Raw genomic sequence first — 26,790 nt, 5'->3', positions numbered from 1 at the left:
TTTTGCATGTTGATTTTGTATCCTGCAATTTTACTGAATTTGTTTATCAGTTCTAATAATTTTTTTGGTAGAGTCTTTACACTTTTCCAAATATAAAATTATATCAGCTGGAATCAAGGATAATTTTACTTCCTCCTTTCCAATTTGGATGCCCTTTATTTTCTTCTCTGATTGCTCTAGGTAAGACTTCCAACACTACATTGAATAACAGTGGTGAAAGTGGGCATTCTTGTCTTATTCCAGATCTTAAAGGAAAGGCTTTCAGTTTTTCCTGTTCTACATTACACCAGCTGTGGGTCTGTCATATGTGGCTTTTATTGTGTTGATGTATGTTCCTACTATACCCAGTTTTTTGGGGGCTTTTACATGAAACAATATTAAATTTTAGCCTCAATTAAAATGATCATATGGTTTGTGTCCTTCATTCTGTTGATATGATGTATCACATTAGTTGATTTGCATTTGTTGAAACATCCTTGCATCCTTGGGATAAATGTCACTTGGTCATGATGATAGTCATGATGAATGATCTTTTCAATGTGTGATTGAATTCAGTTTGCTAACATTTTGTTGAGGATTTTTGCATCAGTGTTCATCAGGGAGATTGGCTTGTAGTTTTGAGGGTTTTTTTTTGTTTTTTTTTTTTAAGTATCTTCATCTGGTTTTGGTATCAGGGTAATAATGGCTCTGTAAAATGTATTTGGAAGTATTTCCTCCTTCTCTATTTTTCAGAATAGTTTGAGTAGGAATGGTATTAGTTCTTTAAGTGTTTGGTAAAACGGCATGAAGCTATTGGGTCCTGGGCTTCTCTTTGCTTGGAGGCTTTTTATTACAGCTTTCATCTCGTTACTTGTTATTGGTTTATTCAGATTTTGGATTTCTTCATGGTTTAAACTTGTAGGTTGTTTGTGTCTAGAACTTTATCCATTTATCTTAAGTTTTCCAATTTATTGGCATATATTTGCTCATAGTAGCCTCTAATGATCTTTTGAATTTCTGTGGAATTGGTTGTAATGTCTTCTTTTTCATTTTTTCTGATTTTTAAAATTTGGGCCTTTATTTCTTAGTCTGGCTAATGGTTTGCCAATTTTGTTTATCTTTTCAAAAAACCAACTTTTCATTTCATTGATCTTTTGAAATTTTTTTAAAATTTCAATTTCATTAATTTTTGTTAGGATCTTTTTTATTTATTTTGTTCTACTAATTTTGGGTTTGGTTTGCTCTTGGTTTTCTAGTTCTTTAAGATGTATTGTTAAGGTGTTTATTTGAAGTTTTTGTATTTTTTTAATGTAGGCGTTTATTGCTATAAACTTTCCTCTTAGTATTGCTTTCATTGCATTCCATAGTTTTGGTATATTGTGTTTCTATTTTCATTTGTTGCAAGAATTTAAAAAATTTCCTTCTTATTAGTAATTTCTTCATTGACACACTGTTCATTCAGAAGCATACTGTTTCATTTCTATGTGCTGTATAGTTTCCAAAATTCCTCTTGTTATTGATTTCAGGCTTTATTCCATTGTGGTCAGAGAAAATACTTGATATAATTTTAACTTTTTTTGAAACTTTTAAGACTTTTTTTGTGGCCTAATATATGGTCTGTCCTTGAGAATGATCCATGTGCTGAGTAGAAAAATGTGCCTTGTGCAGTCATTGAATGAAATGTTCTGTAAATATCTAGTAGGTCCATTTGGTCGGTAGTGCAAATTAAGTCCGATGTTTCTTTTTTAATGTTCTGTCTGGATGATCTGTCCAGTGCTGAAAGTGGGGTGTTGAAGTCTCTACCTATTATTGTATTGGGGTCTATCTCTCTCTTTAGCTCTAATAATATTTGCTTTAAATATCTGGGTGCTCCAATGTTGGGTGCATGTATGAATATACATGCATGTTATATCCTCTGTTATATCCTCTTGCTAAAGACCTTCTTTGTATCTTTCATAGTTTTTTTCTTGAAATCTATTTTGTCTGATGTAAGTATACTACTCCTGCTCTTTATTGGTTTCCATTGACATGGAATATCTTTTTTATCCTTTTATTTTCCACCTATGTGTGTCTTTATAGGTGGAGTGTGTTTCTTATATGTAACAGATAATTGGATCTTTGATTTTTATCTCTTCAACCACTCTATGTCTTTTGATTGGAGAGTTTAGTCTATTTACATTCAGTGTTATTATTGGTAAGTAAGGACTTACTCCTGCCAGTTTGCTATTTGTTTTCTGGTTGTTTTGTGGTCTTATATTCCTTCTTTCCTTCCTTCCTGTCTTCCTTTTAGTGAAGGTGATTTTCTCTGATAGTATGTTTTAATCTCTTGCTTTTTATTTTTTGTGTCTCTGTTTTTTTTTTTTTTTTTTTTTTTTGGCAGAGTCACCCAGATTGGAGTGCAGTGGCACAATCTTGGCTCACTGTAACATCTGCCTCCTGGCTTCAAGTGATTCTCCTGCTTCAGCCTCACTAGTAGTTGGGATTACAGGCATGCACCACCATGCCAGCTAATTTTTATATTTTGAGTAGCTGGTCTCAAACTCCTGACCTCAAGTAATCCACCTGCCTTGGCCTCCCAAAGTGCTGGGATTATAGATGTGAGCCACCATGCCCAGCTTTGTTGTATGTTTTTTGATTTGAGATTACCATGAGACTTTCAAATAGTATCTTATAGTTCATTATTTTAGACTGATGACAACTTAATATAGATTGTATAAACAAGCGAAGAGAAAAACAAATAAAAACTACATTTTAACTTCATTCCCCTCCAACTTTTTACCTCTTTGTTGTTTTTATTTATATCCTATTGTACCATCTATGTCTTGAAAATTGTTACGTTTGATAGGTTAATCTTTTAGTCTTTCTATTCAAAATATGAGTAGTTTACCCACTGTAATTACAATGTCATACATAGTATTTTGTGGTTTTCTGTGTACCTACTATTACCAGTGAGTTTTATATATTCTGATGATTTCTTATTGCTCAACCACATCCTTTTCTTTCAGATTAAAAAACTCCCTTTAGCATTTCTTCTAGGACAAGTCTAGTGTTGATGAAATCCCTCAGCTTTCGTTTGCCTGGGAAAATATTTCTCTGATGTGTTTGAAGGATATTTTCATGGATATACTGTTCTAGGGTAAAAGTTATTTTCCTTTAGCACTTTAAATATGTCATGCTACTCTCTCCTGGCCTATATGGTTTCTACTGAAAAGTCTGTTGCTAGAGGTATTGGAGTTCCATTATATGTTATTTGTTTCTTTTCTCTTGCTGCTTTTAGGATCTTTATCCCTGATTTTTGGGGGGTTGATTATTAAATCTTGAGGTAGTCTTCTTTGGGCTAAAACTGCTTGGTGTTCTATAATCTTCTAGTGCTTGAATATTGATATATTTCTCTAGGTTTGGGAAGTTCTTTTTTATTAATATTATTCCTTTGAATAAATTTATTCCTTTGAATAAACTTTCTACCTTGATCTCTCTCTACCTCTTCCTTAAGGCCAGTAACTTTTAGATTTGCCCTTTTGAGGCTGTTTTCTAGATCTTATAGGAGTGCTTCATTGTTTTTTATTCTTTTTCCTTTTGTCTCCTCTGACTGTATTTTCAAATAACCTGTCTTTGGGCTTTCTTTCTTCTGCTTGATCAATTCTACTGTTAAGAGACTCTCATGCATTGTTTGGTACGTCAATTGCATTTTTCAGCTCCAGAATTACTGCTTGATTCTTTTAAATTGTTCCAAACTCTTTGTTAATTTTATCTGATAGGATTCTGAATTCTTTCTCTGTGTTATCTTGAATTTCTTTGAGTTTCCTCAAAATAGCTATTTTGAATTCTCTGTCTGAAAAGTCACATATCTCTTTCACTCTGGGATTGGTCACTGGGGCCTTATTTAGTTTGTTTGATGAGGTCTTGTTTTTCTGACTGATCTCCTTGCTTGTGGATATTCATTGGCATCTGGGCATTGAAGAGTTAGATATTTATTGTAGGTATTGCAGTCTGGGCTTGTTTGTACCTGTCCTTCTTGGGAAGGCTTTCTAAGTATTTGAAGGGACTTGGGTGTTGTGGTCTAAGTTTTTGGTTACTCTGGCTGTATCTGCATTAGGGGGCACCCCAATCTCAGTAACGCTGTGGCTCTTGCAGACTTGTAGAGATACAGTCTTGGTGGTCTCGGGTAAGATGTGGGAAAATGCCCTGGATTATCGGGCAGAAACGCTTTTTTTCTTTTCTTACTTTCCCCTCAACAAACAGAGTCTCTCTCTCTGTGCTGAGTTGCCTAGAACTGGGGGTGGGGGTAACACAAGCACCCCTGTGGCCACCACCACTAGGACTACCCTGGGTCAGACCTGAAGCCAGCATGGCACTGGGTCTTGCCCAAGGCCTGTGGTGACCACTGCCTGGTTATTGCTTATATTCATTCAAGGCCCAGTGGTCTACAGTCAGCAGTTGGCAAATACAGCCAGGCATGTGTCCTTCCCTAAAGGCAGCAAGTTCCCCCAGGCTCTGGGTGGGTCCGGAGATGCCATCTGGGAGTCAAGTCCTAGAGTCAAGAACCTTAGGAATCTAGCTGGTACTCTGTTCTACTGCAGCTGAGCTGGCACCCAAGCCATAAGACAAAGTCCTTCCCACTTTTCCTCTCCCCTTTCTTCTAACACAGTAGTCTCTCCCTGCGGCAACCACTGCCCAAACCCACAGCAAGTACCACCTGGCTTCTGCTGATATTCACTCAAGGCCCAAGGGCTCTGCAATCAGCCTGTGGTGAATACTGCCCAGCATGGGTCTCTCCTTTCAGGGCAGTGGGCTCTCCAGGTCCAGGCAAGACCCAGAAATGCTCTCCAGGAGCCAGGGACCTCAGGATCCTGCTTGGTGTGCCACCCCACTGTGGCTGAGCTGGTACCCAGGTTGCAAGACAAAGTCCCATTTACTCTTCCCTCTCCTTTCGTCAAGCAGAAGGTGTCTCTCCCCATAGTCACTACAGCTGGGGAATGTTCTGGGTCACCCTTGAAGCCAGCATGGCTCTGAGTCTCACCCAAGGCCCGCGGTGAGTACTGCCTGGGTATCACCGATGCTTATTTAGGACCCCAAGGGCTCTTTAGTCAGCAGGTGATGAATCCTGCCAGGACTGGGTCCTTCCCTTCAAGGCAACTGGTTCCCTTTTGGCCCAGGATATGTCTAGAAATATCACCTTGGAGTTAGGGCCTGGAATGGGGGCCTCAGGACTCTGCTTGGTGCCCTGTTCTACTGTGGCTGAGCTGGTATCCAAGTTGCAGGATAAAGTGTTATTCACTTTTCCCTCTCTTCTCCTCAAGCAGAAGAAAGGAGTCTCTCCCAGAGCTGTAAGCTATGTCACCTGGGATTGGCAGAGGGGTGGCAAGCACTCTCATGGCCATTCAGGCTAGTGTCTCACTAGGTGACGTGCACCCCGAGACAACTGGCTCTGATCCCTGCATAGCACTAGGACTTGCCCAGGAATTGCAGACCTCGTGGCATAGATGGCCTTTCAAGTTTATTTAGGACCCCATAGCACTTTAGCCTGTAGTGGTGGGGCCTGCTGGAACTCAGATTCCAACTGTTGGGATGTGCGTCCCCTCTGGCTAGTGCTGGTCTAAATGCTGCATCCATGGGTGCCAGCTGAATTCTGCCCCATGTTGCTTTCTACTATGATGAGAAGCATTGAGCTGTAGTGCAAAGTCCCACAATCACTGTGCTCTCCCTCCCTCAAGCATACAGATTCTCTGTCTGCACTGTGTGGCCATTGCCAGGGGTATGGGGGAAATGTGGTGTAGGCAGTTCAAAACTGTCTTTCCTGCCCTCTTCAGTGCCTCTTTCCTTAATATGATGTTAAAATGAGGTACTGTGATTGCTTACCTGATTCTTGGTTCTCATGTTGGTGCTTTTTTTGTATGGATAGTTGTTCAATTTGGTGTTTCTGTGGGGTGGGGTGGACAGTGGAGGCTTCCATTTGACTATCTTGCTCTGCCTCTTGTCTTTGTCTTGTCATGTGTGTGTTTCTGTCCATTCTTTCAGATGCAAGACTGACTCTGAAAAAATATATTGCAAAAGTCTCTTTAGCTGTTACTGACACTGAAAAGGGATCAGGGAAACTCCTTAAGGAAGACAAGGTACTGTATTGTGATTATTGCTTGTTCTGTGGTGTTTTGAGAATTTTGTCTTATATTTTAATTTTTGCACTGATGTTCTAAAGGCACGTAGTGGTCCTTACTTCCTCCTTCCTCCCTCTTTCTTTCCTTCTTCCCTCCTACCTTCCCTTCCTTTCTTTATAAACCTCTAATAGAGGATAGTCTGATCAAAACTAAAATAAATAGTATTAAAGAGTGACATAGAGATGTACTAAGTATCAAACCCAGCGACATGGCTGAATCTTAGAAATGTAATATTGAGTAAAAAAAAAAAATCAAAGACTACATAGATTTTTATAAAGCTCAAAAACAAGCAATTACAAACTATATAATTTAGGGATGCCTACATATGGGAATAAAACTATTTAAAAAGTCAAGCGAAGGGATAAGCACAGATCATAGTTATCTCTTGAAGGCAGTCAGGGGGCTGGGATGGGGAGGGACAGAAGCTGCATTAATAGTACTGGTAGTGTTCTGGTTCTTCTGTTGAGTAGTAGGGTCCAAAATAATACAATGGAAATATTCATTTCATTATTTTGCTTCAAAACTGAGATATACATTATATATTTTGGTATATATGTACATGTACAAACATATTGCATATTATTTAATGTGTCAAATTTTCCAGAATGGGAAAAAAATACACAGATATAAACATAGTAATTTTAAAGCCCACTTGCCCACTCTAAGTACTATCTAAGCATTCCCTGTGGAATAGTTTAGTGCTCCGAATGTACATTTAAAAAATATACTGAGGGTATCAGAAATGTGTTTTGGTTTTAAATTATTTCCTATATTTTTGTGCAGGATGCTCTGTGAATTTCCTGTGACCTATTATTCAGATGAAAAAGAATTGGGTATTGCTAAAAGTATAAGATATCACCAACTCTAAGCATTTGATAAGTTACACATTTTCTCTTGTGTCTTGTAGAGTACTCTACAAAATCTCTTGTGAAACAAATAAAATGTAGGAAAAATTCTGTTAGAATAGCTTTTGGAGCTATCAGATCTGCAAAAAGCAAAATTTCCCTGACACAAAGAAATAGTGCTTTGTCAAACTAGTTACTAGAACATTCTTATTTTAATTTTTAAAAATTTGATTATTTGAACTAGAAATTATTATGTATACATAGTAATAATTAGAAAAAAATCAAAATGTCTAAAGCAAGCCTAATAGTTTTTCCTTTTCTATTTCTATTCTTATTACGCACTCTGTGGTTCTAATAACAATTTTGTGTTATGTTTTTCCTTTCACTTATATAATCATATGTATCCATACACATAATAGGAATTTTATGAAAGATTTTGTTTTTATAAAAATGAGATCACACTTATATATATTATTCAATTTTACTTTTTTTCTTCTTCATAAGATATTAAGGACACCTCTAAGTCTACTTCCTTCTACATACTTCTGCATATTCTACTGCTTGTTATTTAACAGTGTGGACAGGACATATCACAAATGTATTTATTTATCTTTATTATTACAGATCATAGTACAATAAACATCTTAAATCAGACATCAGAAATTTGCTGCATATGTGCAATGAGATAATTTTACAGTGCAAACTGAGAGATTTTCAGTAAGGTGGAACTTTTCTTGTATTTCTTGAACTTCCTCCTGTGAACCATTTGAGAGGGAATAAAATATCAGCATTGTCTTTTGAGTTGCATGCAACTCATACCATCCACCTATTCTTTTCTGGTCTTTACAAGTACTTCTTTTAGTCACAGGGCTTACCAAAAATGAAGAATTAGGGAGAAAGTGTAGAATGGTACCAGGCTTCATGACTCTTGATGGTGAGTTTTATTGTGCTCATATTCCACTAATGTTAGAGCTGCAGTGTCCAATATAATAGACACTAGCCACATGTGACTATTCAAATTTGAATTATTTAAAATTAATTACAATTTAAAATTGTAGTTCCTTAGTCACCCTAGCCACATTTCTAGTGCCCAATAGCTATTTATATCTAATGGCTACTGTATTGGACAATGCAGGTACAGAATATTTCTATCATCACAGAAAGTTTGGTTGGTTTAGAACTCTGCTGGTTTTAAACCAGCAGAACACGTGCTGGTTTAGAGATACTGTTGAGTTTTATTTTTCAGTAAATAAGTGGAGAGCAAACTCTGTATTTCTGTCCCTAGAATACCATCCTCAGTGCATGCCGTGCAAAAAATGAGTGGTTGGAAACTCATACAGAAGCTTCCATTAATGAGCTTTTAGAGCAGAGACAACAACTAGAAGATACTGTGACTCCTATCTTCGCAAAAATGACTACACCACGTAAGTTTTGGATAAAAGGTGGTTTGAATGTCAGAAGGGATGAAAATTAAGTTCAATGTTGTTATTTCTGAGATATTCTGATTTTAACAATCTTCATTAAGTAGTCATTAACATTGTTACAAGCACTAATCTATGATATAGTTCCCTAGTTTCATTATTTTCAATATTAGTAATAACTAATAATAACTGAATTCTTCCTACAGAAAATGTCTAATACTAATCTTAATGTTACCATTATCAGTCATTAAATTTTATGTGATTACTGTCGCTTTGCTTTGTTTTTTTTTTTTTTTTTGAGGCAGAGTCTTGCTCTGTTACCCAGGCTGGAGTGCAGTGGTGTGATTGTAGTTTACCGCAGCCTCCAACTCCTGGGCTCAAGTGATACTCCTGCCTCCTGAGTAACTGGGACCACAGGCGAGCATCACCATGCTTAGCCAATTTTTAAATTTTTTATGGAGATAGGGTCTTGGTATGTTACTCAGGCTGGTCTTGAACTCCTGGCTTCATGTAATCCTCCTGCCTCAGCCTCCTGAAGTGTTGGCATTACAGGTGTGAGCCACGACACTGGGCCTGTCTTTGATTTTGATTCTCATCTAGGACGTATCTCCTCCTGGGAGATAGGGTGGCAACATTTTATTTTATTTATTTTTATTTTTATTTTTTTCTTTCAACATTTATTTTAAGTTCCAGGGTACATGTGCAGGATGTGCTGGTTTGTTACATAGGTAAACGTGTGCCATGGTGGTTTGCTGCTCAGATCAACCCATCACCTTGGTATTAAAGCCCAGCATCCATTAGCTATTCTTCCTGATGCTGTCCCTCCCCCAACCCATACAGTGTATGTTGTTCCTCTCCATGTGTCCACGCGTTCTCATCATTCAGCTCCCACTTACAAGTGAGAACATACAGTGTTTGGTTTTCTGTTCCTGCATTAGTTTGCTGAGGATAATGGCTTCCAGCTCCATCCATGACTCTTAAATGGACATGGTCTTGTTCCTTTTTATGGCTGCATTGTATTCCATGGTATAAATGTTCCACATTTTCTTTACCCAGTCTATCATTGATAGGTATTTGGGTTGATTCCATGTTTTTGCTATTGTGAATAGTGCTGCAATGAACATACATATGCATGTATCTTTATAATAGAATGATTTATATTCCTTTGTGTATATACCCAGTAATGGGATTGCTGGGTCAAATGGTATTTCCATCTCTAGATCTTTGAGGAATTGCCATACTGTCTTCCACAATGGTTAAATTAATTTACATTCTCACCAACAGTGTATAAGAATTCCTTTTTGTCCACAACCTTGCCAGCATCTGTTGTTTCTGGACTTTTTAATAATTGTCATTCTGACTGGCATGAGATGGTGTGTCATTGTGTTTTTGATTCGCATTTCTCTAATGATCAGTGATGTTGAACTTTTTTCATGTTTGTTTACTGGCCACATGAATGTGTTTTTTGTTGTTGTTGTTGTTTGTTTGTTTGTTTTTTTGAGGCAGAGTCTCACTCTAGTCACCCAGGCTGGAATGCAATGCTCACTGTAACCCCCGCCTCCTGGGTTCAAGTGATTATCTTGCCTCAGCCTCCTGAGTAGCTGGGATTACATGTGTGCCACCATGCCCAGCTAATTTTTATATTTTTTGTAGAGAGGGGGTTTCACCATATTGGTCAGGCTGGTCTTGAATTCCTGACCTCAGGTGGTCCACCCAGCTCAGTCTCCCAAAGTGCTGAGATTACAGGCATGAATCCACCATGCCCGGCCTTTTTTTTTTTTTTTTTTTTTTTAATGTTGTCTTTTGAGAAGTGTCTGTTCATGTCTTTTGCCCACTTTTTAATGGAGTTTTTTTTTTTTTTTTTCCCTTATACATTTGTGTAAGTTCCTTGTAGACTCTGGATATTAGACCTTTGTCAGATGAATAGATTGCAAAAATTTTCTATAGGTTGTCTGTTCACTCTGATGATAGTTTCTTTTACTGTGCAGAAGCTCTTTAGTTTAATTAGATCCTATTTGTCAATTTTTCCTTTTGTTGCAATTGCTTTTGGTGTTTTATGCATGAAATCTTTGCCTGCGCCTATGTCCTGAATGGTATCGCCTTGATTTTCTTCTAGGGTTTTTGTAGTTTTCAGTTTTACATTTAAGTCGTTAATCTATCTTGAGTTAATTTTTGTGTAAGGTGTAAGGAAGGGGTCCAGTTTCAGTTTTCTGCATATGGCTAACCAGTTTTCCCAACAACATTTATTAAATAGGGAATCCTTTCTCCATTGCTTGTTTTTGTCAGGGTTGTTGAAGATCAGATGGTTGTAGGTGTGTGGTCTGATTTCTGAGTTCTCTATTCTTTTTCATTGGTCTATGTGTCTGTTTTTATTACCAATACCATGCTGTTTTGGTTACTGTAGCCTTGTAGTATGGTTTGAAGTTGGGTAGCAGGATGCCTCCAGCTTTGTTCTTTTTGCTTAGGATTGTCTTGGCTATTCAGGCTCTTTTTTTGTTCCATATGAATTTTAAAATAGTTTCTTCTAATTCTGTGAAGAATGTCGATGACAGCTTAATGGGAGTAGCATTGAATCTATAAATTTTTTGGGCAGTATGGCCATTTCATAATATTAGTTCTTCCTATCCATGAACATGGAATGTTTTTCCATTTGTTTGTGTCCTTTCTGATTTCCTTGAACAGTGGTTTGTAGTTCTCCTTCAAGACGTTGTTCACTTCCCTTGTCTGCTGTATTTTTATGTATTTTATTCTTTTTGTAGCAATTGTGAAGTGGATTTCATTCATGATTTGGCTATCTGCTTGCCTGTTGTTGGTGTATAAATATGCTAGCAATTTTCGCACATTGAGTTTGTATCCTGATAGTTTGCTGAAGTTGCTTATCAGTTTAAGAAGCTTTTGGGCTGAGATAATAGGATTTCCTAGATATAGGATCATGTCATCTGCAAACAAAGATTATTTAACTTCCTCTCTCTCTATTTGAATACCCTTTATTTCTTTCTCTTGCCTGATTTCCCTAGCCAGAACTTCCAATACTATGTCAAATAGGCATGGTGGAAGAGGGCATCCTTGTCTTGTGCTGGTTTTCAAGGGGAATGCTTCCACCTTTTGTACATTCAGTATGATATTGGCTGTGGGTTTTTCATATAGGTTTCTGATTTTTTTGAGGTATATTCCTTCAATACTTAGTTTATTGAGAATTTTTAACATGGAGAGATGTTGAATTTTCTCGAAGGCCTTTTCTTTGTCTATCAAGATAATCATGTGGTTTTTGTCTTTAGTTCTGCTTATGTGATGAATTACATTCATTGATTTGCATATGCTAAACCAACCTTGCATCCTGGAGATGAAGCCAACTTGATCATGGTGAATAAACTTTTTGATGTGCTGCTGGATTTGATGTGCCAGTATTTTATTGAGGATTTTTGCATCAATGTTCATCAGGGATATTGGCCTAAAGTTTTCTTTTTCTGTTGTATCTCCACCAGGTTTGGGTATCAGGATGATGCTGGCTTCATACAATGAGTTAGATAGGAGTCCTTCCTTTTCAATTATTTGGAATAGTTTCAGTAGAGATGGTGCCAGCTCTTCTTTATGCCTCTGGTAGAATTCAGCTGTAAATCCATCTGGTCCTGGGCTTCTTTTTGGTTGGTAGTTTATTTATTACTGCCTCAATTTCAGAACTCATTATTGGTCTATTCAGGGATTCAGTTTCTTCCTGGTTCAGTCTTGGGAGGATGTATGTGTCCAGGAATTTATTCATGTCTTCTAGATTTTCTACTTTATGTTCATAGAATTGTTTATAGTATTGTCTGACAGTTGTTTTGATGTAGAATCAGTGGTGATATCATCCTTATCATTTCTGATTGTGTCAATTTGATTCTTCTCCTTTATTAATTTAGCTAGTGGTCTATTTTATTAATTTTTTTTCCAAAAAACCAGTTCCTGGATTCATTGTTTTTTTTTGAAGGGTTTTTTGTGTCTCCATCTCCTTCAGTTCTGCTCTGATTTTGATTATTTCTTGTTTTCTGCTAACTTTGGGGTTTGTTTGCTCTTGGTTCTCTAGTTATTTTAGTTGTGGTGTTATGTTGTTAATTTGAGATCTTTCCAGCTTTTTGATGTGGGCATGTAGTGCTGTGAATCTCCCCCTTAACTCTGCTTTAGCTGTATCCCAGAGATTCTGGTACATTGTCTCTTTGTTCTTATTAGTTTCAAAGAACTTCTTGATTTCTGCCTTAATTTCAGTTTTTACCCAGGAGTCATTCAGGAGCAGGTTATTCAATTTCCATGCAGTTGTGTGGTTTTGAGTGAATTTCTTAGCTTTGAGTTCTAATTTGATTGCACTGTGGTCTGAGAGACAGTTTGTTATGATTTCAGTTCTTTTGCATTTGCTGAGTTTTTTACTTCTGCATATATGATCAATTTTTGAGTAAGTGCCATGTGGTGATGAGAAGAATGCATATTCTGTTGTTTTTGGGTGAAGAGTTTTGTAGATATCTATCAGATGTGCTTGATCCAAAGCTGAGTTCAGGTCCTGAATATCTTTGTTAATTTTCTGTCTCGATGATCTTTTTAATATTGTCAGTGGGGTGTTAAAGTCTACCACTATTATTGTGTATGAGTCTAAGTCTCTTTGTAGGTCTCTGAGAACTTACTTTATGACTCTGGGTGCTCCTGTATTGTGTGCATATGTATTTAGGATAGTTAGCTCTTCTTGTTGAATTGAACCCTTTACTGATATGTAACACCCTTCTTTGCTTTTTTTTTGAGACGGAGTCTTGTTTTATCACCCAGGCTGGAGTACAATGGTGCAATCTCGCCTTACTGCAACCTTCGCCTCCTGGGTTCAAGAGATTCTCCTGCCTTCCTCTCCCAAGTGGCTGGGATTACAGGTGCCCACTTCCACACTCGGCTAATTTTTGTATTTTTAGTAGAGACTGGGTTTCACTATGTTGGCCAGGCTGGTCTCGAACTCCTGACCTCAGGAGATCCACCAACCTTGGCCTCTCAAAGTACTGGGATTACAGGCATGAACCACCGTGCCCAGCCCCTTCTTTGTCCTTTTTGACCTTTGTTGGTTTAGAGTCTGTTTTGTCAGAAACTAGGACTGTGATCCCTGCTTTTTTCCTGTTTTCCATTTGCTTGGTGAATTTTCCTTCATCCCTTTCTTTTGAGCCTATGTGTGTCTTTGCACATGAGATGGGTCTTTTGAAGACAGTGTACTGATGGGTCTTGGATCTTTATCCAGCTTGCCATTCTGTGTCTCTTAATGGGGGGCATTTAGCCCATTTACATTTAAGGTTAATATTGTTATGTGTGAATTTGATCCTGTCATCATGATGCTTGCTGGTTATTTTTGCAGACTTGATTATGTGGTTGCTTCAAAGTGTCACTGGTCTGTGTACTTCAGTTTGTTTTTGTAGTGGCTGGTAATGGGTTTTCCTTTCCATATTTAGTGCTCCCTTCAGAAACTCCTGCAAGGCAGGACTGGTGGTGACAAATTCCCTCAGTGTTTGCTTGTCTGAAAAGGATCTTATTTCTCCTTTGCTTAGTTTGGCTGGATAAGAAATTCTGGGTTGGAAATTCTTTTCTTTAAGAATGTTGAATATTGGCCCCGAATCCCTTCTGGTTTTAGGGTTTCCACTCAGAGGTCCACATTAGTCTGATGGGTTTCCCATTGTAGGTGACCTGGCCTTTCAGTCTGGCCTCCTTTAACACTTTTTCTTTCATTTTGACCTTGGAGAATCTGATGATTATGTGTCTTGGGGTTGATCTTCTCATGGAGTATCTTACTGAGGTTCTCTGGATTTCCTGAATTTGAATGTTGGCCTGTCTTGCTGGGTTGGGGGAAATTCTCCTGGATAATACCCTGAAGTATGTTTTCCAACTTGGTTTTATTCTCCCTGTCTTTTTCAGGTACCCCAATCAGTCATAGGTTTGGTCTTTTTACATAGTCCTATATTTCTCAGAGGTTTTGTTCATTCCTTTTCATTCTTTTTTTCTGTATTCTTGTCTTCCTATTTCAAAAGATAGTCTTCAAGCTCTGACATATTTTCTTCCTCTTCATCTGTTCTTCTATTGATACTTGTGATTGCATTGTGAATTTCTTGCATCGTGGTTTTCAGTTCCATCAGGTCAGTTATGCTGTCCTCTAAACTGGCTGTTCTGGTTATCAGCTCCTGTATTGTTTTATCATAATTCTTAGCTTCTTTGCATTGGGTTACAATGTGTTCCTTTAGCTTAGTGAAGTTTATTATTACCCACCTTCTAAAGCCTACTTCTGTCATTTCAGCCATCTTGGCCTCAGTCCAGTTCTGTGCCCTTGCTGGAGAGGTGTTGCAGTCACTTGTAGAAGAAGAGGCACTCTGGCTTTTTGAGTTTTCAGCATTTTTGCATTGATTTTTTTCTCATCTTTGTGGGCTTATCTACCTTTGAGTTTTGAGGTTGCTGACCTTTGAATGGAATTTTTTTGAGGTCTTTTTTTGTTGATGCTGCTGCTGCTGTTGCTTTCTGTTTGTGTGTTTTTCTTTTAAAAGTCAGGCCACTTTTCTGTAGGGCTGCTGCAGTTTGCTGGGGGATGGCTCCAGAAAACTGGAAGTTGCCTTGATTTTTCCTCTACCTGGAGGTATCAGCAAGTAAAGGCTGTGAAACAGCAAAGACAACAGCCTGCTCCTTTCTCTGGGAGCTTTGTCCCAGTGGGGTATTGGTCTGTTGCCAGCCTGGAAGCTCCTGTAGGAGGTATCTGAAGACCTGTGTTGGGAGGTCTCACTCAGTCAGGAGGGATGGGATAAGGGACCTTCTTAAAGAAGCAATCTGGCTCCTTTTTGGTAGAGCAGGTGTGCTGTGTTGGGGATAGCCCTTCCTCATCCAGACTGCCTGGACTCTCCAGAGCCAGCAGGCTGGAAAGGCTGTTGACTGAACTGCAGAGACATCAGTCATCCCTCCCCACAGTGGCTCCATCTTAAAAGAGATCAGAGTTATGTCTGTATAACCCTGGCTAGAGTTGCTGTAATTCTTGCAGGGAGGTCCCACCCAGTGAAGGGGGATACATTGGGGTCCCATTTAAAGAAGCAATCTGCCCACAATCTGGCACAGCAGCTGTGCTGCATTGTGCAGTACTCCTCCTCATGAGGACTTCTTGAACGTCTCAGAGATGGAAGGCTAGAAGGACTGAGTTGAACAAACTGCAGAAATGGATGGCACCTGCCTCTACCCCCGGGAACTCATCCATCTCAGGCAGTCTCCAGCCTGTTGTGCTGTCTGGCAGCAATTCCAAGGTGGTGGCTCTTAACTTGTGAAGTGCCGCGGAAGTGGGGCCCACAGAATGACACTGCTTGGCTCTCTGGATTCAGCCCTATTCCTAGGGGAGTGTACAAATGGATCTCCTGCCTTGCTGGGATTCCTGGGGCCAGAGTATGTAAAACTCCTGGGTCTCTGTGTGAGCCTGAGCATCTGCTTTGCCAGGACTCCGCGTAGGTCTGTGCATCAGACTCAAGGCTCTGGTGGCATAGGCTAATGAGGGGATCTCGTGATCGGTGGGTTGCAAAGATCTGTGTGAGAAGTGTGGTTTCTCACTTTTCTTACTCCTGCAGCAGATAAGCCACACATACATTGTGCATGGTCACACAATCACTTACTGCTTCTCTTGGCTGGGGTTGGGGGTTCCTTTGGTTCTGTGCCACTCTTGGGTAGGCCATTGCCCCACTCTACTTTTCTTCATTCTTTCTGGGTCAAGCCATTTGCCTAGTTGGTCTCAATGGAAGAACCTGGATATTTCATTGGAAAGTGCTGAATTCACTCACCGTTTTTATTTTCCATGAGAGCCATGGACTGCAGCTTTTTCTAGTCGGCCATCTCAGTTCCTCTTGGTAGCATTTTAAAAAGCAGTTTAAGTATTATAATTCTATATTTGGGGAAAAACCTACTGTGGGAATACTGTCCTAAGAATCAGGAAGGTGAACATATCAGAATCTTGGTGGCAGGCACACCCCTAGCATTTTAAAAAAATAATAGCTTTATTGAGCTATAATTCTCACACCATAAAAGTAATCATTTTAAAGAGTACAGTTCAGTGGTTTTCAGTATATTCACAAAGTTGTGTAATTATCACCCTTATCTAACTTTTGAGTTTTACCTCTCTGAAAAGAAACCCTATAGCTATTAGCAGTCACTTCCTATTCTTCCCTTCCTCAAGCCCTGGCAACCACTAATCTACTTTCTCTCTTGATGAATTTACCTTCTCTGAACATTTTTTTTAACTTTTTTTTTTTCTGGGGGCAGGGCAGGTTGGGTTAGGATGGCTGCCCTCAGGACATGCCCCTCAACATTTTATAAATGAAATAATATAATATTTTGTTGACTTTCGTGGTGGCCTCTCTCACTTGGCATAATATTTTTAAGGTTCATCCATGTGGTAACATGTATCAGTACTTCATTCTGCTTTATGGCTAAATATTCCATTTTGTGGTTACAAGTTTAATCTATTTTTTTTTGAGATGGAGTCTCACTCTGTTGCCCAGGCTGGAGTGCAGTGGTGTGATCTCGGCTCACTGCAGGCTATGCCTCCTGGGTTCATGCCATTGTCCTGGCTCAGCCTCCTGAGTAGCTGGAACTACAGACACCTGCCGCCATGCCCGGCTAATTTTTTATATTTTTAGTAGTGATGGGGTTTCACCGTGTTAGCCAGGATGGTCTTGATCTCCTGACTTCGTGATCCGCCCGCCTCGGCCTCCCAAAGTGCTGGGATTACAGGTGTGAGCCACCGTGCCTGGCCCAAATTTAATCTGTTTATCAATTGATGGAAATTTGGGTTTCCACTCTTTTGGCTATTATAGATAATGCTGCAATGAACTGTTGTATGAAAATTTTTCTGTGGTCACATGTTTTCCTTTTTCTTTGGTATATTGCTGAGTTACAAACTGATTTCCATTTTATATTCCCACCAGCAGTACATGAAGATTCAAATTTCTCCACATCTTTGTCAGCATTTGTCATTATCTTTTTTAAAAAAATTAGCCATCCTAGTGGGTATGAAGTGGTATCTTAATGTATTCTGATTTGCATTTCCCAAATTACTAACAATTTTAAGCATCTTTTCATGCTTACTGGCCATTTCTGTATTTTCTCTGGAGAAATATATATTTGAATTGCTTGCCCATTTTTATTTTTTCTTTTCCTGGTCATTAAAGGGAAGAATCTTTTCCTTCCTTTCTTTCTCTCTCTCTCTCTCTCTCTCTTTCTTTTCTTTCTTTCATTTTACGACAGGCTCTCACTCTGTTGCCCAGGCTGCAGTGCAGTGGCACAGTTATAGCTCACTGCAGCCTCAACCTCCCTGGGCCCAAGCGATCCACCCACCTCAGCCTCCCAAGTAGCTGGGAGTACAGGGGTGTGCCACCACACCTGGCTAATTTTTCTACATTTTTGTAGAGACAGGGATTTGTTATATTTCTTAGACTGGTCTCAAACTCCTGGGCTCAAGTGATTTGCTTCTACCTCGGCCTCCCAAAGTTCTGGAATTACAGGTGTGAGCCACCACACCTGCCCTTGCCACCTTTAGATTGGATTGTCTTTTTATTTTTTAGTTGTATGAGCTCTTTTTGTGTTCTGGATACAAGTCTCTCATCAGAAATATGATTCTATTTCCTCCCATTCTCTGGATTGTCTTGTCATTTTCTTAATTATGTTTTGGAACACAAAAAACTTTATTTGGATTGAGTTCAATTTATCTGTTTTTCCTTTGTTGCTTCTGCTTTCTGTGTCATATCTAAGAAACCATTGCCAATCCAAGGTCGCCAAGATTTAATTCTATGTTTTCTTCTAAGAGTTTTGTAGTTTTAGCACTAATGTTTAGTTCTGTGATATATTTTGAGATATATATACATATATGTATAATGTGTGTGTACATATGTGTGTGTGTGTATATATATATGTATTAGGCCATAGGGGTCCAATTTAATTCTTTTGCATGTGTATAATCAGTACCTAAGATTTTTATGTTTATCAAAAGGAGTTGTGGATTTTTAAAGGTTAAGACACTTAACCCAGTCCAGGTATTACAGTATGACAGAATGCTTCTTGCCATCTAGAACTAATATGAATTATATGATCTGTTGAGCACACCCATAGCACTCACCTAGGAGCCTACCACTTAGTTTGTGAGTAGAACATACCTGAAAAGATAATCTAAGTGCTCTGTATGATCAGAGAAGCCTAAGTATAAAGAGAAAGCATCACGAAGAAAGAAGAGTTTCCTGAAAGGATGGGTAGCCAGCGTGAAGTAGGAAGGAAATTCTGGAATGAAAACACAATATTATGATCAAAAGTGGAAATGTGGGAATAAGGAAGTGGCCAGTACCCATCTGGCTGATTGTAGTTGAGTCTGTGTCAAGGTACATTAGAAATGTAGAAAATAGAGGTATTGAAAAGTTAACATGTGAACATTTTATTGAAACTACTAAATTGTAAACGTAGAAGTTTAGGCTTTATTTTTTGGGGCAGCGGGATGCCATTTAAAGGCTTTGGGGTGGGAGAGAAGAGAGATTAAGTAGGGGAGGATAATCTGGCCTAGTTTGTAAAATGGATTGGAGGGAGAGGAGACTAGAGAAAGTGAGATGAGTATAGTTTAGGAGTGAGATAATTAAGACCTGAATTATTTTTTATTTTTTAAGATTTTGTGTTTTGCTTAATTTGTTTTTCAATTACTTTTTTTATTTTTTTATTTTTATTTTTTTAGATACAGGGTCTTGCTATGTTACCTAGGCTGAACTTGAATTCCTGGGTTCAAGCAGTCTTCCTGCCTCCGCCTCCTAAGTAGCTGGGACTGTTTGATATACAGTTATTCCCACCTCTCTACCAGTACCATTAACCTGGCCCAGCAATCTCCCCTCCTTCCCTTCTCACCTATGAAGATTTACCTCTCCCCCCCAACCCTCTATATCACATGTTCTCTAAGCATCTTCACATCATAGAATGTTAGATCTTGATGGAACCTCTGAAATGAACCCTGACTTCGCAGTGAAGAAAGTGAAGAGGACAGAGGTTTAGCGTTTATTCAAAATTATTCTCGTCAATGGCAGAACTAAGGATAATAATACTGATTATATGGGAAATGTGACCTCACAGCTTTAAATATAATGAAAAGGAGAGACTATTTGAATGACATACCAACAACACCAGGGTTGAATTAGTAGCTGGTTCAGGCCGGGACAATCTAATTATTCCATGCTTATTGTCTTAAAAAGTGGCTTCATTTTGTTTCATATTGCAAACTAATTAAATGTAATTTTAAAATCTGTTTCCTTTCAGGTCAAGTGAAAAGTGCTAAATCTATAACAAGCCATGACCAGAAGAGAAGTCAAGATGATACCTCCCACTGAACATACGCTTTGTAAAAGGCCACATTTTCTTCTAGTATCTGAAAGACAAACCTATTCATGCCATTTGAAATTGAGAAAACAGATGTGGGTTTCTTTAAGTATTTAAGTACAACATTACATCACCCTTGTTTTGTTTGACCTGTTCAGCATGCTTATGTCTGGACCCTCTGGCCTCGCCTCTGCTCCTCCAAGCCCAGCCCCATGTGAGTTTCACGTGCTCCTTCAGGAAAGCACTTGGGTATAAATCATTAGGCTTTAAGAACTACTCAGAGAATCTAATGATTTTCTGTGTAATTGAGGCATTCCATATAAAGGGACATATTTGGCTATTTCCAGAGAAAAAAATTGTTCTCCCTCTCTAAAAAGGAAATCTTATGGAATGACACTTGGAGCAAGGAAATATTAAGACTGGCGTAGATTAGGAGCCTCTGGGTACAGCTATCACTTTTTATGTCCAAATTAAAATTCACCTGTGAGGTGGGATATACCTCTGAGTAAAACTCCTCTTTATCTTTGACCTCCTTCTATCTGTCAATTAATTAACACAAATCTGTATAGTTTTTAGATTTAGAAGAGTTCTCCTATTCTATAAGGCTGGCAATACAGATATTGTAACTGGACTGAAGGTCATTTCCCCTCCCATTCTGTTTTATATTTCCTAGGTTTTAAGTACCATAGTTGGTTTCATATTGGTGGTTTGGAAAGCCTTTTTTCTAGTTTATTTAATCAGGCGCCTCAACCTTCTCTTACGTTGTGACTTTATGGAAAAGTTTTGTAGAAAAGAAAATGGTTTTTAAAAAGCATTTATTGTTTGTTCTTATGACTTTCTCTTCTTTGTCCTGTTCTGAAAGCCAGTTTTCCCTTATGGGAGAAGGAAAAGGAATGGGTAATTCAGTAATACTTGGTCAGTTGACATGTATTTAACCATGGTTTTGAGATAACTCTGTTTTAAATGTCTCCCAAAATTTTAAGTTTTTTATCTTTTTAATGTATGAGCAATTCAGTTTCAATTTTTTAAAGCAAAAGAATACTGCAATAACTTTCACCCACCTTTTTGGCCGACCCAGTGGGTGTTTATGGAGCAGTACAAAGAAGACCTGTGTTTGCTCCTTTTTCTTTTCTTCTTTCCTTCTCCCTTCTCCCTTTTCCCTTCCCTTCCCCTTCCCTTCCCCTTCCCTTCCCCTTCCCTTTCCTTCCCTCCCCTTCTCCACCCTTCCCCTCCTTTCCTCTCCCTTCCCTTCCCCTCCCCTCCCCATCTTCTTCTCTTTCCTCCTCCTCCTCCCTCTCCTCCTCCTCCTCCCTCTCCTCCTCCTCCTCCTTCTTCTTCTTCCTCCTTCTCTTCTCTTCTCTTCTTTTCTCTTCTATTCTCTTCTCTCTCCCCACCCCCACAACCCCTTCTTGACAGGGTCTCCCTCTCTTGCCCAGGCTGGAATGCAGTGGAGTTATCATGATCATAGCTCACTGTAACCTGTAACTCCTGCACTCAAGTGATCCTCCCACCATGCTTGGGTAATTAAAAAATAAACATTTGCAGCCTGGGTGCTGGCTTACACCTGTAATCCAAGCACTTTGAGAGGCCGAGGCAGGTGGATCACCTGAGGTCAGGGGTTTGAGACAAGCCTGGCCAACATGGTGAAACCCTGTCTCTACTAAAAATACAAAAATTTAGCTGGATGTGGTGGCATGCACCTGTAATCCCAGTGACTTGGGAGGCTGAGGCAGGAGAATCACCTGAGCCCGGGAGGTGGAGGTTGCAGTGAGCCGAGATTGCAACACTGCATTCCAGCCTGGATGACAGAGTGAGACTCCATCTCAAAAAAAAATAATAATAATAAAAACAAATAAAAATTTGCAGAGATAGAATCTTGCTACGTTTCCCAGACTGGTCTTTGAGTTCCTGGCCTCAAGCATTCCTCCTGACTTCGCCTCCCAAAGTCCTGGGATTACAGCTGTGAACCACTACGCCTAGCCCATTCTCTTAATACAGTATATTGTGCGAAGACCAGTGTCCTTAAGCACTGCAATAATTTAGGAAAAGTCCAGGTGCCATTTTTGTCCTTTCTATTCTAACTCTACATTTTCTGAGCTTGGATTTTGAATACAACATTACTTTCCAGGAGTGTGTTCCAGATTAGGGAGGGATTCCTGGATTCTTACTTCAAAGATTTCTAAATTAGACCAAGGCATTTCTGGAGACCCCTTAGTATAAAATAAACCTATTTTCCCTCTTTATTAATCTTTCAATCCTTATCCTCAAACTTTGTATAGCTTTTGATACATTTGCTGATGCTATTTTTAAACTCCTTGTGTTGGCACTTTTATGCCAGTTATGATTCCTCTACTCTCTTAAAACTGCTTTTCTAACTCCTTCACCAGTTCCTCTTCTTCCTCTTGCCCCCAGTTGTGGGAATTTCTCAAAATTCAATCCTAACCTTTGGTAAAGCAATCTGTAATTCTCTATTCCATGACCTTCCCTGTCACCAGTATTATGAAGAATGAGTCCTTCCCTCTTTAGGGCACGCATAGTGCAAATAGCCTCATACTGTATTCCACTTAATTGTTCACAAGTTTGTCTTTCTGTGTGAACTGTAAGCTTTTTGAGGGTAGGGACTTTGTTTTGTTCTTTTTTATACCTAAAAAGTCTGTAAGATAGTAAGTTAGTAAATAACTTAATGAATTACCTTTTAGTAATACCTTATACATAGAACTCATTACCTCTTCATTAATTTATAGAGCTTGCGCACCTTTATAAAAATGACTGCCAACACTGATCTCCATATTTTGCCCCGTTTTAACTCCTACTCCTCTAGCAGATAAGCCATACATACATCCAACATTGTAACTCTATGCCTAATTTCTCCTCTGACTTTCTATTTTCTGAGCCTTCACCTTGAATGTCACTTTACTTTTTGGCATGTGAACCAAGTGATTACCAACAAATTCCTAGATCTCATGTCAAAGATTTCTTTGATGTGAGAATCTGAACATTTATTTATAGCTATGGATTTATAATTTTAGTCAATTTTGAGAGATATAGTATATCTTGTTACATATTGTTGCACTGAATTATAGATATATTCATAGGAGAATTTAAATGCCCTTAGGCTTTGAGTTTGAGCTGTTACATAGGTAGCTGCATGGCTTTTTCTGAACATCCACAAAGTAATTACTATTCAAAGTGCATACTAATAAATCAATGAAGCCTCCAGATTATTTGGGAAGTAGTCAATCAAAGGCTAAATTCAATGTTATAACTTTTAGACAGTAGTTCTTTAGACTTCTGTATTTAATTAACCAGAAAAAATGTAAAAAAATAAGGGGAGGAGATTGATAGGACATCATTAAGGAAACAACTACTATCTACTGTCGCTATCATTTAACAAAAGACATTTTAACACCAGAAAAGGGAAGAGATCTCAGTGTAGGGCTCTGCCCTTTAAGTTAAATAAATTAAGTGTTATTATATATCTTTATGTTATATTTATTTTTCTTATTTTGTCATATATGATGGAACTTTTGTCATGAATCAGAACTGGCCAGTGGTCCAGCCTTTGAGAACGACTGCTCTGGACTAAGTAGGTTGCTATTTAGATTAACATGATGCCCCCAGATTGTAAAGGACTGACAGTTACGCCCATGTTCAATCTAATATGTGGTAGATTGTATTTTCCAAGATGGCCACATTTCCCTTCCCACGTGCTCTTCTTACAATGTGGTCATGACATTCCTTGCATAGAGAGAGATGTCTCTGTTCTTTCCTCTTGAATCTGGGCAGGCTTGTCACTACAGTGGAAGTGATTCTGTGTGATTTCTGAGGCTAGATCATAGAAGGTGATGAGGCCTCTGCCTAACTAGGGGAAATGCTTTCTCTTGAGATGCTCACTCTTGATCAGCCTATAGAAAGATCCACAGGGAGGAACTGAGGCCCCAGCCCACAGCCTTGGTTGAGCTCCAGCCTGCAATCATCCCCAACTTGCCAGCCATATGAGTGAGCCATCTTAGAAGCAGATCCTCCAGTCAAGCCAGCCCAGCTGATGCTGTATGGAGTGGACACAAGCCTTCTGTGCTGAGCCATGCAAAAAATTGCAGACTTGTGAATGAAATAAATGATTGTTGTTGTTTTAAGCTACTCAGTTTTGTGTTTGTTTGTTACTTAACAATATATAAATCACAAGTTTTACAACTTGGAAGTGAGAAATTGACATAACAAAACCTAAAATATGTGTCATTGTCTTTGGGACTGGATGGTAGGCAGAGGACAGAAAGGCCTGGAGGAGGGTGTGGGTGAAAGCTATAGGCCTTCAAGTACAGTCTTAGCAGAAGCCCTAGGGCCTTCTAGGAGGCTATTGGTGAGTTTACAGTAAAGAGAGGAAAATGCTATTGGAAACTGGAGAAACCTTTGTTAGGAGACGGTAAGTTTGGCCACATTTTGTCTAAGTAATGAACTCGATGACCCTGCTAAGGATATTTCCAGACTGAGTGTTCAAATACCACCTGGCTTCTACTAAATGAGAGGAGAGAGAGAAACTGAGAAGGAACATTTCAGCTTGCAAATAAAATTTAGAAGATACAGAAAAGAGCCAGTGCTCACTGGCTTTGAAAATAAAATTGCTTTTCATTCCTATCCTTTCTAGATGGCAAAAAGTTCTCCACCTAAGGAATGGTTTCTGGGAAAAGATAAAATCTATGGTGGAATTATAAAGTCATTTGTTAAGAATTCAGAAATATCTAAGGTCATGCTTTATAGGACCTTTCAGACTTTAGGTGGGCTTTCTCCATGCAGCTGGGAAGGTGGCCTCTAGCTGCCCTGGGCAGCCATCATCACCACTAAACCTAAGTGGAGAGAGAATAGCTGTCTCCCAATAATGTAATATACCAATCTAGGGAACCATCTAATTGGTATTGTCTGAGTCCATGTCCACTCCTGAACCATTATAATGTTAGGAGGATGGGAAACTGACTAACCCCCCTATGTTATGTGTCTATCTCAGTTAAATGGTATTATCTCTTTTCAGAAGATGGAGTTAGGAGAAAACACACTGGGCAGCCTGTCAGCAGTCAACTCCCCAAATTGACCAGAATCTCCTTCAGCTGGATTTATAAAAAATGGTGAAATATAACTTTATTATTGCTTTAAAAAAAAGCTCCATGGGAAAGGATAAAAAATTTGATCACCTCTATATTTTAGTTAAGTGCTTTCTTTAGTTTTCAGAACTATGTGTAAGCTAGCTGACTTTATGGATTTCCTCCAAGTTTTCCTGAAGTCTGAGAATTTTTCTAAAGGCCATGGGGAATCTGAACTTCGAAACTTAGATTCAATCTACAGGAGTCTTAGCTGCAGGGCTTAGGTGAACCGAGTGAGTCTGAGGGGACTGCGGTAGGATAGGAACTAGGTAGAACCTGGAAGGGCATTACTCAAACTGATCTGAGGCAGTGCTGAGATCAGTTTGACTAAGGAGGGAGTCAAACTTAATTTTGAGAGGAATCAAGGTGACAACCAGTATATAGATTAGGTGAAGATCAGAACGGGAGGGTAGTGAACTTGGTAATGAAGTGAGTTAAGTAAAGGCAGAAGAGGGAAGAGTAAGGAATGGGTCTCTTAGGAGCAGACCTGTGAATAAGACAATTTTTTTTTAACATAGTCCTTGGCATTGTAGTAGGGATGGGCTCAGTGACTTAAAGTAACCACACCAGTTTATACAAAAAAGGAAGTCATAAAGAATATTTTAGGAGCTAGTATGTGGGCACCAATGTTGCTTGTCACAGTCATAGAGCTGTTGACTAGAATTGTGTTTAGTATCAAGTAGGAATTGAGACTCACTTGTCAGAGGTTTCTTGATACATAGTGAAGGTGTAATTTTACTGCTGTGATGTTCTCCTTGGTGCCCTTGGGACAATGATGTGCAGCGACCTTAATGAATGTGGTATAGGAATGAGAGAGCAGAATTTGTCACAAAACAACTCTTCTTTGAAAGTAATCCACCAATTGATGATTATTGTTCATTTGTTTAATATTTATACTGTATTTGTTTTTAGTAATTATATATGAGGCAAGAAGTATGTAAGTCAGGCATCATGGAATTTGGAATGCATTTGTCCTCCCATGAAGAATGGGTAACATTGTTTCTTCAAATTAAGGACCAGAAACCAGTGATGGATAGGAGTTAGGAAAATAGAAGCGAGAAACATTGAAAAGGAAGGAGAGGTAGAAAAAGAAAATGAAACAGTATGACTGAAAAAGAATTAGAGGGGAGATAAGACTGTGTTGAAGAGGGTTAGGGCTGACCCAGGTAGTGTTGGCATAAGAAATACAGAGTATATATTAAAAATATAGAAGGAGATTCTGTCTACATTAATATCTTTGACCATTTCAGCTATTATGTTGTTGTGGGACAATCAAAGATGGGAGAGATGAACAGAGTGAGTTCAGGAAAGGTCTTTATTAAAAGGTGATCACCTGGCTCAGTAGGACTAGTGTCCAGGAAAGTCTGAGCTCCAGACAAAGAAAGCAGCCACCTTGTAAGCAGTCAGTGGCCAGGAGCTATATGATGTAGGAAGCCTACTTACGGAAGTGAGAACAAAAGCAGTTGATCAGTCTTTTACATTTCCACATTTCTGCATGTTCCACATTCCTGGGAAACCATATTTTGGTATTAACTTTGTAACTTTGCAGTTGCGCTAGAGAGCTGAAGCAGGAACTCGCTGAGCCTCATGGAATGTGAAACTAGCAAGTACATATAAGGTTAGCTGAGCACAGAAGGAAAAACAGGCTGTTAGTATTCTTTTCTAACTTAGACTCTTAGACTATGGGGGAGCTACACTACACTTAGCTTTTGAAGGAAAAAGTAAAAATTTTTGGTTGTCTTTGATTATGCTTGTAAAATTTATGAATTCTTTCTTCATCCCCCCTTTGGTGTTCACCACAAATGTAGATTAATAAAGAGCACCACAATAGTTTATTTTTTCTTGTGTAGGCACATATTTTTCCTGGGGGACTGGTGGGTATTTTTGTAATGCT

General features: G+C 38.8%; 1 protein-coding gene across 1 annotated transcript in view; it reads left to right on the top strand.

The window, feature by feature from the left end:
- The window catches only part of ANKRD45 (ankyrin repeat domain 45), a 63,102-nt gene extending 39,203 nt beyond the window's left edge, over positions 1 to 23,899 (top strand). Inside the window, exons 4-6 of the mRNA XM_015123867.3 lie at positions 5,998 to 6,092; positions 8,265 to 8,403; positions 19,702 to 23,899. Of these exons, the coding sequence (XP_014979353.1) occupies positions 5,998 to 6,092; positions 8,265 to 8,403; positions 19,702 to 19,772 (305 nt within the window). The 3' untranslated portion in view covers positions 19,773 to 23,899. The remainder of the gene's footprint in view (positions 1 to 5,997; positions 6,093 to 8,264; positions 8,404 to 19,701) is intronic.
- The last annotated feature ends 2,891 nt before the right edge of the window (positions 23,900 to 26,790 follow it).

This window comes from Macaca mulatta, chromosome 1, assembly GCF_049350105.2.
Source record: "Macaca mulatta isolate MMU2019108-1 chromosome 1, T2T-MMU8v2.0, whole genome shotgun sequence".
Classification (NCBI taxonomy): Eukaryota; Metazoa; Chordata; class Mammalia; order Primates; family Cercopithecidae; genus Macaca; species Macaca mulatta.
This window is presented reverse-complemented; position numbering and strand designations above follow the sequence as displayed.